A 13749-nucleotide genomic window follows, 5' to 3' on the forward strand; every position below is an offset into this window, starting at 1 on the left:
AAATATGCAAAAGTAGAGAAAATTAAAAAGGGGGCAAATACTTTTTCATAGCACTTTAGGTCACGCCTTGCTTTGGTCATGTGTTCCCTTATAGGTCAATAATTGTAATTAGAATATAGCAATGATGCTCTCTCCTCAATCACTAACAGTGCCTTCGGAAAGTATTTAGAACCCTTGACTTTTTCCACATTTTGTTACCTTACAGCCTTATTCTAAAATAGATTAAATAAAACAATTTCATCAGCAATCAACACACAATACCCCATAATGACAAAACGAAAACAGGCTTTTAGAAATTTTTGAAAATGTATTAAATAGAAACAACAGAAATACCTTATTTACTTAAGTATTTAGACCCTTTTCTATGAGTCTTGAAATTGAGCTCAGGTGCATCCTGTTTCCATTGATCGTCCTTGAGATGTTTCTACAACTTGATTGGAGTCCACCTGTGGTAAAATCAATTGATTGGACATGATTTGGAAAGGCACACACCTGTCTATATATATTTTTTGTGGTCTATATTCTGTTAATCATTTATTCCTTCGTAAACAGAAACATATGTTTCAAAGAGACTTGGGTTTCCAAGTTGTTAATAATTTTGTTTACATACAGTTCCCCTATGTGCAAGGGCCCCCCTAGATTCACATCTTCTTGACCCTTAACATTCCCACCCAAGGGGAGAGATATAGTGATAGTGAGAGAGACAGAGAGAGAGAGAGAGAGATGTAATTCATTGAAGGTAAATTAAAATGTTATTTCAAACCTTTTATTATCTTCAAAAAATGTATTAAAGTTTACTATGTAATATTAAATATTAATGTTTTATTACTAAAGATCTTTATATAGATCATACATGTTATTACTACACAATACTACACAATATATGTTTTCTTTTTTTTGGAAAGTGTTTTTAATTCCTTTCTTAGAAAAATGTATAATGAGCATGGTCCTTGTCTGCTTGTAACCCCCACGAGTTGTCTGTGGTTTCTCTCTCTGGAGGTTTCGTCTCTCTCGTAGTGTTCACAGGACAAGCCTCAGACTTACTTATACTCAGGCAGACCTACCCTGAAAGGACTTGTTCCTGTTCATTCTACAAGGGGTCACAAGCTCACTACACAGCAGTTCCACAAGTTCACTACAAAACTTACCAACTGTTTGAACTGTTCAAACTCAGGCCTTCCCGGAAAATACTTTTTACTTCAAACATATTTTACTTCAAACACATTGTCACGAATTCAGCCGAGGCTGCCCCTCCTCCTTGATCGGGCAGGTTTCGGCGTTCGTCGTCATCGGCTTACTAGCCACTACCGCTCCATTTATCATCACTCCATTTGTTTTGTCTTGTCTTGTCTTGTCAATCACACACACCTGGTACTCATTCCCTCATTAGTCTGTGTATAAGTGTTCCCTCTGCCCCCTTGTCCTTTGTGAGTGATTGTTCGTTGTGAAAGTGAGTAGCTCGGTTGAGCTCTTTACTTGATTGCAGCCATGGTTGATTTTCCCTTGTGCTAGTTTCGTTCTGTCACTATATACGCTACACTGAATAAACTCTGGATTTCTGTGTTTTACCTCCTGCGCCTGACTCCGTCATTCAAACCTCATCACAGAATCACTCACCCGCCATGGAGTCAGCGGGAGAAGAGTGCACACCTGGAATCGTGGCAAGGGTCCAGGAGCATTCCAGGATGCTGGCCAGCTTGGGGGAAGCGATGGATCAGGTTCTTCAGGTCGTCCATCGCCTGGAGAAAAGAGGACCCGATCTATCGAGACCAGCTGGCCAACCGGATCCAGCCACCTACATCACAGCACCCCGAGGTATCCAGATATCCCGACCTCTGGCGTTCGATGGGACGCCGGCTCTATGTCAGGGATTCCTTCTCCAACTGAAGCAGTACTGCTCCAGTGTCAGGCCGGCGCCATCAGATTGAGAGCAGGTGTCCGTCCTCATTTCCTGCCTCTCAGGGAAAGCCCTGGAGTGGGCCAATGCGGTTTGGAGAGAAGGAGGAGCCGCATTGGAGGACTACAGGGAGTTCGCCCGCCTATTTCGGGCGGTTTTCGATCACCCGCCCGAGGGTCGAGAGGCGGGTGAGCAGCTGGTCCACTTGAGGCAGGGGACGAGGACAGTACAGGAGTTCGTGCTGGAGTTCCGGATCCTGGCAGCAGGGTCCGGGTGGAACGAGCGGGCCCTGATCAACCAGTTCTGGTGCCATCTACGGGAGGATGTCCAACGGGAGCTAGCCTGCCATGACACCAGTTTGTCTTTTACCGAAATGGTGAACATGGCCATTCGTATGGATAACCTGCTGGCAACCAGAGGGCGTCCTGGAGGAGGTCTGCCCGTTCCCGCCCCGACCGACGCGGATCCAGAGCTCATGGAGCTGGGTGGTACCACGTACCGAGAGAGCGGAGGACGACAGCGCCAGTGCCACTCGGACGGCACGAAGGGACATTCCACCACACGTTGTCGTCAGCGCTCTTTTGGGTCAGGAGGCGGCCGGCAGGGCACTCTCGCATAACCCCAGGTATTGAGCACCCACTCTGGTTCAGAGCCCTCTGCTAAGCACTGTACTATACCCATATACTTCCCTGATCACATGAGAGTTCCCCAGTGTAAGGCGCTAGTCGATTCAGGCGCAGCTGGGAACTTTATGGAAAAAACTTTTGCACGCCGCCAGGGCATTTCATTAGTTCCCCTAGCCATTCCACGCCCCATCAGAGCACTTGATAGTCGACCATTAGGGTCCGGGTTGATAAAGGAAGTCACGGTACCAGTCACCATGATCACACAGGAGACGCATTGTGAGCAGGTCACTTTTTCCATCATTGAGTCTCCTGCTTTCCCTGTGGTGTTAGGTATTCCATGGCTAGCACTCCACAACCCCACTTTCTCATGGCCGCAGAGGATTCTGACGGTGGGGGTGGTCGCGAGAGTGTCAGGGTAGGTGTATGGGTGTTTCCGTTGGTGCAACCACGGTGGAAAGTCCAGACGGTGCCTCCACCGTGCACATTCCCCTCAAATACCATGATTTGGCACAAGTCTTCTCTGAAAATAAAGCGACTAAATTACCACCTCATCGGGCGGGGGATTGCGCAATAAACCTTTGGGTATACACCTGTACCTCCCAGGAGTCATGTGTATCCCCTGTCGCAGGCGGAGACAGAGGCTATGGAGACATACAGTGGGGAAAAAAAGTATTTAGTCAGCCACCAATTGTGCAAGTTCTCCCACTTAAAAAGATGAGAGAGGCCTGTAATTTTCATCATAGGTACAGGTCAACTATGACAGACAAATTGAGGGAAAAAAATCCAGAAAATCACATTGTAGGATTTTTAATGAATTTATTTGCAAATTATGGTGGAAAATAAGTATTTGGTCACCTACAAACAAGCAAGATTTTTGGCTCTCACAGACCTGTAACTTCTTCTTTAAGAGGCTCCTCTGTCCTCCACTCGTTACCTGTATTAATGGCACCTGTTTGAACTTGTTATCAGTATAAAAGACACCTGTCCACAACCTCAAACAGTCACACTCCAAACTCCACTATGGCCAAGACCAAAGAGCTGTCAAAGGACACCAGAAACAAAATTGTAGACCTGCACCAGGCTGGGAAGACTGAATCTGCAATAGGTAAGCAGCTTGGTTTGAAGAAATCAACTGTGGGAGCAATTATTAGGAAATGGAAGACATACAAGACCACTGATAATCTCCCTCGATCTGGGGCTCCACACAAGATCTCACCCCGTGGGGTCAAAATGATCACAAGAACGGTGAGCAAAAATCCCAGAACCACACGGGGGGACCTAGTGAATGACCTGCAGAGAGCTGGGACCAAAGTAACAAAGCCTACCATCAGTAACACACTACGCCGCCAGGGACTCAATTCCTGCAGTGCCAGACGTGTCCCCCTGCTTAAACCAGTACATGTCCAGGCCCGTCTGAAGTTTGCTAGAGTGCATTTGGATGATCCAGAAGAGGATTGGGAGAATGTCATATGGTCAGATGAAACCAAAATAGAACCTTTTGGTAAAAACTCAACTCGTCGTGTTTGGAGGACAAAGAATGCTGAGTTGCATCCAAAGAACACCATACCTACTGTGAAGCATGGGGGTGGAAACATCATGCTTTGGGGCTGTTTTTCTGCAAAGGGACCAGGACGACTGATCCGTGTAAAGGAAAGAATGAATGGGGCCATGTATCGTGAGATTTTGAGTGAAAACATCCTTCCATCAGCAAGGGCATTGAAGATGAAACGTGGCTGGGTCTTTCAGCATGACAATGATCCCAAACACACCGCCCGGGCAACGAAGGAGTGGCTTCATAAGAAGCATTTCAAGGTCCTGGAGGGGCCTAGCCAGTCTCCAGATCTCAACCCCATAGAAAATCTTTGGAGGGAGTTGAAAGTCTGTGTTGCCCAGCGACAGCCCCAAAACATCACTGCTCTAGAGGAGATCTGCATGGAGGAATGGGCCAAAATACCAGCAACAGTGTGTGAAAACCTTGTGAAGACTTACAGAAAACGTTTGACCTGTGTCATTGCCAACAAAGGGTATATAACAAAGTATTGAGAAACTTTTGTTATTTACCAAATACTTATTTTCCACCATAATTTGCAAATAAATTAATTAAAAATCCTACAATGTGATTTTCTGGATTTTTTTCCCTAATTTTGTCTGTCATAGTTGAAGTGTACCTTTGATGAAAATTACAGGCCTCTCTCATCTTTTTAAGTGGGAGAACTTGCACAATTGGTGGCTGACTAAATACTTTTTTTCCCCACTGTATGTCACCGAGTCCCTGCGCCAGGGGTACATACGTCCCTCCACTTCACCCGCATCCTCAAATTTCTTTTATGTGAAGAAGAAGGACGGAAGTCTGCGCCCGTGCATTGACTGTCGACCACTGAACAAGGAGACGATTAGATTTAGTTATCCTCTCCCCCTCATTCCGTCAGTGGTTGAGTCATTGCATGGAGCGCGCTTCTTCACTAAATTAGATCTCAGGAGTGCGTACAACCTGGTGCGTATCCGAGAGGGAGATGAGTGGAAGACAGCATTCAGCACAACCACGGGGCATTATGAATACCTGGTGATGCCCTATGGTTTGATGAATGCTCCCTCAGTCTTCCAGTCCTTTGTGAATGAGGTGTTTCGGGACATGCTTGGTCGCGGTGTAGTGGTCTACATCGACGACATCTTGGTGTATTCCGCTACGCGCACCGAGCATGTGTCCCTGGTTCGCAAAGTGCTGGCCCGACTGTTGGAAAATGACCTTCATGCTAAGGCAGAAAAGTGTATGTTTTTCCAACAGTCCGTCTCCTTCCTCGGATACCACATTTCTACCACAGGTGTGGAGATGGAGGGCGACCGCATTGCAGCCGTGCGTAATTGGCCGACTCCAACCACGGTAAAGGAGGTGCAGCGCTTCCTTGGCTTCGCCAACTATTATCGAAGGTTTATCCGGGGCTTTGGCAAGGTCGCAGCTCCCATTACATCCTTGTTGAAGGGTGGGCCGTCCCAGCTCCGCTGGTCTGCTGAGGCTGACAGGGCCTTCAGTAACCTGAGGGAACTGTTCACCTCGGCCCCGGTACTGGCCCACCCCGATCCATCACTACCGTTTGTAGTGGAGGTGGATGCGTCCGAGGTTGGGATGGGAGCAGTCCTGTCTCAACGCTCGGGCACGCCACCCAAGCTCTGCCCCTGTGCGTTCTTCTCTAAGAAGCTCAGCCCGGCGGAGCAGAACTACGGCGTTGGTGATCGGGAGCTGCTGGCTGTTGTCCGAGCTCTGACAGTGTGGAGACATTGGCTCAAGGGGGGGGGGGGGGGGTACTGTCACGAATTCAGCCGAGGCTGCCCCTCCTCCTTGCTCGGGCAGGTTTTGGTGTTTGTCGTCACCGGCTTACTAGCCACTACCGCTCCATTTATCATCACTCCATGTGTCTTGTCTTGTCTCGTCAATCACACACACCTGGTACACATTCCCTCATTAGTCTGTGTATAAGTGTTCCCTCTGCCCCTTGTCCTTTGTGAGTGATTGTTCGTTGACTCTTTACTTGATTGCAGCCAAGGTTGATTTTTCCTTGTGCTAGTTTCGTTCTGTCGCTATATGCGCTACATTATTGTACACTGAATAAACTCTGGATTTCTGTATTTTACGTCCTGCGCCTGACTCCGTCATTCACACCTCATCACAGAATCACTGTAAGATGACATTCAACAGTTGCCTGGAGAGGCGCCCTGGACATGGACAACATAACTATTTTTGTGCCTCTTGCCCAGGGCTGTGTGCAGACCTTTTGGGGGTCATGTGCTCAAAATAAAAAAATGGCACCCCCCCCAAAAAAAAGATCCCGCAACAGAAAGCAGTACAATATGTTGAGTAAAGTATTTTGCAAAACTATTTTGAACTGTAATAAATGCTGCATTTAGTAATTATGACTAACACAATTGCAGTCAAAATAGAATATTGTATGAAATACTATAGCTTACCATGACTATATCCAACCCTACTCCATGTGTTGCCACTATCATGTATCCTACCATGACTATATGTCACGGTTTCGGCCGAGGCTGCTCCTCCTCCTGGTTCGGGCAGGCTTCGGCGGTCGTCGTGCCCGGAGTACTAGCTGCCACCGATCTATGTTTCATGTTCGTTTGGTTTTGTCTTGATGTTGTACACCTGTGTCTTGTTAGTCCTCGTTAGTGTCCTATTTAGTTCTCGTTGTGTGTGTTTGTCTTTGTGTGTGATTGCTCTTCTGTTTTGTGTTGGAGCTACGTACTTCCCTCCAGTGTTTTGGAGAGGCTTTTCGCACATGTTAGTGCGCCGTTTGTTTGACGCCTGTGTGCGCCGTATTTTCGCCTTCGGGCTTATTGTGCTTATTTTCTACGTGAATATTGCACTAAAGTCTTTTGGACTGAGCTTCTGCGTCCTGCGCTTGATTCATGCACCACACCCACCTTCAGCACCCCTTGACACTATATCCAACCCAGCTCCATGTGTTGCCACTGTCATGTATCCTACCATGACTATATCCAACCCAGCTCCATGTGTTGCCACTGTCATGTATCCTACCATGACTATATCCAACCCAACTCCATGTGTTGCCACTATCATGTATCCTACCATGACTATATCCAACCCAACTCCATGTGTTGCACTATCATGTATCCTACCATGACTATATCCAACCCAGCTCCATGTGTTGCCACTATCATGTATCCTACCATGACTATATCCAACCCAACTCCATGTGTTGCCACTATCATGTATCCTACCATGACTATGTCCAACCCAACTCCATGTGTTGCCACTATCATGTATCCTACCATGACTATATCCAACCCAGCTCCATGTGTTGCACTATCATGTATCCTACCATGACTATATCCAACCCAACTCCATGTGTTGCCACTATCATGTATCCTACCATGACTATATCCAACCCAACTCCATGTGTTGCCACTATCATGTATCCTTCCATGACTATATCCAACCCAGCTCCATGTGTTGACACTATCATGTATCCTACCATGACTATATCCAACCCAGCTCCATGTGTTGCCACTATCATGTATCCTACCATGACTATATCCAACCCAGCTCCATGTGTTGACACTATCATGTATCCTACCTGGCTGAAGCTTTGATCCAGTGGAAGAAGTATTGAGGGGCAGGGAGGTTAAAGGTCACTGCAGGGATACAGCTGTTACTCTACACTATCCCTAGATAATCCAGTAATGAGAGAAAATGGATAGAATATTTAGGGCCCTACCAAATCTGTTAAATGTTTTACCTAATTACATTTTGTTTAGTTTTGTGTTTTCTTCATGTAGTTTTTCCAGGTTTCTGATTTGTCCCTGTTTTTTTTTGTTTTTTTGCTCTCAAAATCACACTGTTAATAGAAAAACAACACAATTCTGAGCCCACAACAATACTTAAACCACATCAGGAGACCACTTTTGACATTTTAATTTTTGGGTGTAGATACCCTTTAATTCAAGTGGCACCAGCAAGAGCCTTGCTTGGTTAGTGGTGTCTCTGTTGCACACGTGATTGCAGAGTTTGATGAACAAATCACAACTGGATTGATGCAAATAATCATGACATCATTCTGCCAGGTAAGCACAGACTACTCTGTAGTTAACAAGGTTTTTGGGAAACCCTTTCCATCAATCAGAGAATGGTTGTCATTAGCATCATCGCTAACGGCTACACATAGTGGTAGATAAACGCTCACACTCAGACAGGGTTATTTCAGCGCTGTTTCCTCTTCAGGAAGTTGAAGGAAAATACAAATCACTTAGGCAGATTTAACAAACACTTGCAGTGGGTTCAGAACAACTAAGACAAAAAATGAATACAAATGATACCACCACTGAAAAGGTCACTATAGAGACTGGAAGGGCTAAGGGGCATGTGCTCTACACAGGGAGAGTCCCTCTCTCCCTCTGTTATGATGAGTTTCAAGTGATTACGAATGTAAGGATGTACTTAGACACTTTTGATGGGGAGTTCATATAAGATATTTAATATGGTACCATGGTTAGTTATAACAGACATAGCCCTGCCTCTTCCAACTCCCAACTTCCTAACTCCAGAACAAAGATCCACTCTCTCTATATATACACTCTGTTACAAGTCTCTCCACGAACATCTGGTAATCATCGTAGGCACTCCCTTTCTCTGTTGGTATTACCCTTTGACCCAAGCCAGTATACCATATCCATCCAGCATACTACCATAAACATCACTAATCTCCTTTGACATAAGGAATGCAGACTCCGTGGAACCAAGCCAATTATCTCGAAACTCTACCTCGGTCCTCACAATTCTATGCCCTAACATCATAACACCCTCCCATCCCGGAGGACCTGAGCCCTAGGACCATGCCTCAGGACTACCTGGCCTGATGACTCCTTGCTGTCCCGAGTCCATCTGGTCGTGCTGCTGCTCCAGTTTCCACTCTTCTGCCTGCTGCTATGGAACCCTGACCTGTTCACCGGACGTGCTACCTTGTCACAGACCTGCTGTTTTCAACTCTCTCTCTCTCTACCGCACCTGCTATTTCAACCTCTAAATGCCCAGCTATGAAAAGCTAATGACATTTACTCCTGATGTACTGACCTGTTGCAACCTCTACAACCACTGTGATTATTATTTGACCCTGCTGGTCATTTATGAACGTTTGAACATCTTGGAGAAAAATCTGCCCTTAATGGGCATGTACTGTTACACCCCTCAGAGCCTGGTTCCTCTCTAAGTTTCTTCCTAGGTTTCTGCCTTTCTAGGTAGTTTTTCCTAGCCACCATGCTTCTACATCTGCATTGCTTGCTGTTTGGGGTTTGAGGCTGGGTTTCTGTATAGCACTTTGTGACATCTGCTGATGTAAAAAGGGCTTTATAAATCAAATGTGAATGATCTGTCCACGTTGCCTTTGGGTAAGTGGGCATTGCTTCATGTGGCAACATCAACACTCACCTAAATAGCCCATATGCCATTGGGTGAGATAACTTTTCATCGTTTTTGGGCAGAATTATGTGAGGTGTTATGTGTTGTGAACGATGAGCCTTGGTCAATTTAGCTCGGAATATGCCACCCTAGTCAATCTGTCACCTAATCCTGCCTAATGGGCAGGTCAGCCCTGGAAGAAAGTATTGGCTGTAAGAAGTAAGAGAACATAACATCTGGTTGTTTTTAAATGATTTCTTATGACATTGTTTGCCAGAATAAACAATGTAATGGATATTTTTCCAATCTGCGTTACCCACTCCAGTCAACAGATGGCGATGTGCGTCTTTCAGGCGATGCTTCTTGTGTGACGTATAATCTAGTGGACGGGACGGGAGGCTTCTTCAACAGCGACAAAAGGCTACTGATTTAACCATCGTTAGATGCTAGCGAACATAAACCGAAATATTGACGCTCTTAAGACCAATCTTGTGTATATTCATTTTAGTGTTTTGAACAACCTCGGTAGCTTGCTAGCGAACATAAAACCGAAACATTGAAGCTCTTTAGACCAATCTTGTGTATTTAATCTTAGTGTTTATAACACAATTACGTTTACGTGTCTACTAGTTCATTTAAACGTAATTTGCTTGTTAAATTATCAAATGTGTTAAATTGATACTGCACTAGGTTAATCGCCCGGAGCTTGAGCTCACTAAACTAGACGGAGAAAGAAGCTCTGGTGAAAGGAGAGGAAGAAGCTTTCAGAATGAAAAATGAGGAAGAGGAGGCTATCACATTGAAAGAAGAAGAGGATGATATTACAGTGAAAGAGGAAGATGGGGAAGAGGTTTTCAGAGTGGAAGAAGAGAAGGTAAAAGCTTTCAGAATCAAAAAGGAGGAAGGTGCCATAACATTGAAAGAAGAAGAGAATGTAGTGAAAGAAGAGGAAGAACCTTTTGGAGTAAAGGAGGAAGAGGAGGCTATCTCAATAATAGAGAAGCAGGAAGACGTTTTGAGAGTGAAAAAGGAGGAGGAGGAGACTGAAGATCCGATTAACACCAGTGAGTATCATCTTAAAAACGGGCACAAACTATGCAGTTCTTCAACTAATGTGGGGTTTTAAAGGGACATTCTACTGAAGTTCTACACTTGAATATGTTGTTCAGTACTGTAGGAATTGTTTAAGGGGCAATCTGCAATTGGTACATACATTTTTTGGACTTTTAAATTAGATTTATTGAATTCTCCATGTGGTCTACATTAAAGTGCACTTAATCAAATATAACAGGCTTTTAAAATTACATATTGGTGCTTAATTTCTATTTAAAATATCAAAGGGCACCCATTTTGTGGAAAGACCCTTTTACATTTAAGGCCCTGTTTAGACATATTCATGTCTCTTGTAAGACTGTGATTGTAATAGATCATAAGTTTACTATCTGTTTGATGTTCTTGTTCACATAGGAGAGAGACATGACTATCATGGATCCTCTGGGGAGCCTCAACAACATCCTGATACTGACGAGGCAGAGAAGAGTCTCTCCAGATCAGAACACCAGATGGTACAGCTTGGTCTGGTCTAGCATACAGCTTGGTCTGGTCTAGCATACAGCTTGCTCTATCAGGGTCTGGGTTTCTGTAAAGCACTTTATGACAACAGTGACATCAGCATCCATAATGATATGTGTCTGTGTCCCCTCTATATGGTTACCAGGACAACGCTAGCCCTTCCGCCCTCCCAGAGTCCCCGTGTCGTACCTCTCCCAGTAGCACCTTACTGCTGGGTCTGAAGAGGTTGTCTGTGCGGCTGGTGGACTGCAGGAAAACAACGGGGCTGAGTGGAACTGTGAGAGGAGGAGAAGAGAAGAAAGGAGCAGATTTGACTCATCAAAGTAAGTGCTGTAGTTTAGTTTGAACAAATAAAATAGATCTGCCCACTGGTATCTGTTACCAGGACAACCAGCAGAGTTATGTTAGTTGACATGAAGATAGACTGGTGGATATGGATGTTATGAATATCAGAACACTGAAAAAGGATTCTGCCAATGAAAAGAGAGACAACGATAGAGTATATAAAACCTTGATGAAAGTTAGATTTAGAAAGAAAGTTTCAAGATGATCTGATGTATGGTGCATGTTTTACAAAAACCTTTCCTAAAAACATTATGGTAGAGGTAAAGTGACTGCATAGATAATAAACAGAGAGTAGCAGCAGCGTAAAAATGGGGGTGGGATCAATGCAAATAGTCGGGGTAGCAATTTGATTAACTGTTCAAGAGTCTTATGGCTTGGGGGTAGAAGCTGTTAAGACGCCTTTTTTACCTAGACTTGGCGCTCCGGTACCGCTTGCCGTGCAGTGGCAGAGAGAACAGTGTATGACTAGGGTGGCTGGAGTTCTTTGCAATGTTTTGGGCCTTCCTCTGACACCGCCTGGTATAGAGGTCCTGGATGGCAGAAAGCTTGGCCCCAGTGATGTGCTGGGCCGTACGCACTACCCTCTGTAGTGCCTTGTGGTCGGAGGCCGATCAGTTGCCGTACCAGGCGGTGATGCAACCAGTCAGGATGCTCTTGATGGTGCAGCTGTATAGCTTTTTGAGGATCTGAGGACCCATGTCAAATCTTTTCAGTCTCCTGAGGGGGAGTAGGCGTTGTCATGCCCTCTTCACGACTGTCTTGGTGTGTTTGGACCATGATAGTTTGTTGCTGCTCCACTACAGCCCCGGCAAACCTAATGATTGTGTTGAAGTCGTGCTTGGCCATGCAGTCATGGGTGAAAAGGGAGTACAGGAGGGGAATGAGCACGCACCCCTGAGTGGCCCCTGTGTTGAGGTTCAGCATGGCAGATGTGTTGTTACCTACCCTTACCACCTGGGGGCGGCCCGTCAGGAAATCCAGGATCCAGTTGCAGAGGGAGGTGTTTAGTCCCAGGTTCCTTAGCTTAGGGATCAGCTTTGAGGGCACTATGGTGTTGAACGGTAAGCTGTAGTCAATGAATAGCATTTTCACTTAGGTGTTCTTTTGTCCAGGTGGGAAAGGACAGTGTGGAGTGCAATAGAGATTGCACCATCTGTGGATCTGTTGGGGCGGAATGCAAATTGGAGTGGGTCTAGGGTTTCTGGGATAATGGTGTTGATGTGAGCCATGACCAGCCTTTCAAAGCACTTTATTTCTACAGATGTGAGCGCTACGGGTCGGTAGTCTCCTGAGTGGCGCAGTGGTCTAAGGCACTGCTGTGCAGTGCTAACTGTGCCACTAGAGATCCTGGTTCGAATCCAGGCTCTGTCGCAGCCGGCCGCGACCGGGAGACTCATGGGCGGCGCACAATTGGCCCAGCGTCGTCCAGGGTAGGGGAGGGAATGGCCGGCAGGGATGTAGCTCAGTTGATAGAGCATGGTGTTTGCAACGCCAGGGTTGTGGGTTCGATTCCCACGGGGGGCCAGTATAAAAAAATAAAAAATGTATTCACTAACTGTAAGTCGCTCTGGATAAGAGCGTCTGCTAAATGACTAAAATGTAAATGTAAAAATGTAGTCATTTAGGCAGGTTACCTTGGCGTTTTTGGGCACAGGGACTATGGTGGTCTGCTTGAAACATGTTGGTATTACAGACTCGGTCAGGGACCGGTTGAAAATGTCAGTGAAGACACTTGCCAGTTGGTCAGCGCATGCTCGGAGTACACGTCCTGGTAATTTTCTGGCCCTGCGGTCTTGTGAATGTTGACCTGTTTAAAGGTCTTACTCACATCGGCTGCGGAGAGCGTGATCACACAATCGTCCGGAACAGCTGATGCTCTCATGCATGCTTCAGTGTTGCTTGCCTCGAAGCGAGCTTATAAGTAATTTAACTCGTCTTGTAGGTTCGAGTCACTGGGCAGCTCGCGGCTGTGCTTCCCTTTGTAGTCTGTAATAGTTTGCAAGCCCGGCCACATCCGACGAGCATCGGAGCCGGTGTAGTATGATTCAATCTTAGTCCTGTATTGACACTGCCTGTTTGATGGTTCGTCAGAGGGCATTGCAGGATTTCTTATGAACGTCCGGGTTAGAGTCCTGCTCCTTGAAAGCGGCAGCTCTACCCTTTAGCTCAGTGCGAATGTTGCCTGTAATTCATGGCTTCTGGTTGGGGTATGTACGGTCACTGTGGGGACGACGTCATCGATGCACTTATTGATGAAGCCAGTGACTGATGTGGTGTACTCCTCAATGCCATCGGAAAAACCCCAAACATATTCCAGTCTGTGGTAGCAAAACAGTCCTGTAGCTTAGCATCTGTGTCCTCTGACCACTTCCTTATTGAGCGAGTCA

General features: G+C 45.9%; 1 protein-coding gene across 1 annotated transcript in view; it reads left to right on the plus strand.

The window, feature by feature from the left end:
• The window catches only part of LOC311120477 (uncharacterized protein), a 79038-nt gene that overhangs the window by 58555 nt on the left and 6734 nt on the right, over window positions 1-13749 (plus strand). Inside the window, exons 4-5 of the mRNA XM_084195061.1 lie at window positions 10913-11010; window positions 11163-11340. Coding sequence (XP_084051187.1) covers window positions 10913-11010; window positions 11163-11340 — 276 coding nt within the window. The remainder of the gene's footprint in view (window positions 1-10912; window positions 11011-11162; window positions 11341-13749) is intronic.

The sequence above is a fragment of the Coregonus lavaretus genome, assembly GCF_964263955.1.
Source record: "Coregonus lavaretus genome assembly, contig: HAP1_SCAFFOLD_47, whole genome shotgun sequence".
Taxonomy (NCBI): domain Eukaryota; kingdom Metazoa; phylum Chordata; class Actinopteri; order Salmoniformes; family Salmonidae; genus Coregonus; species Coregonus lavaretus.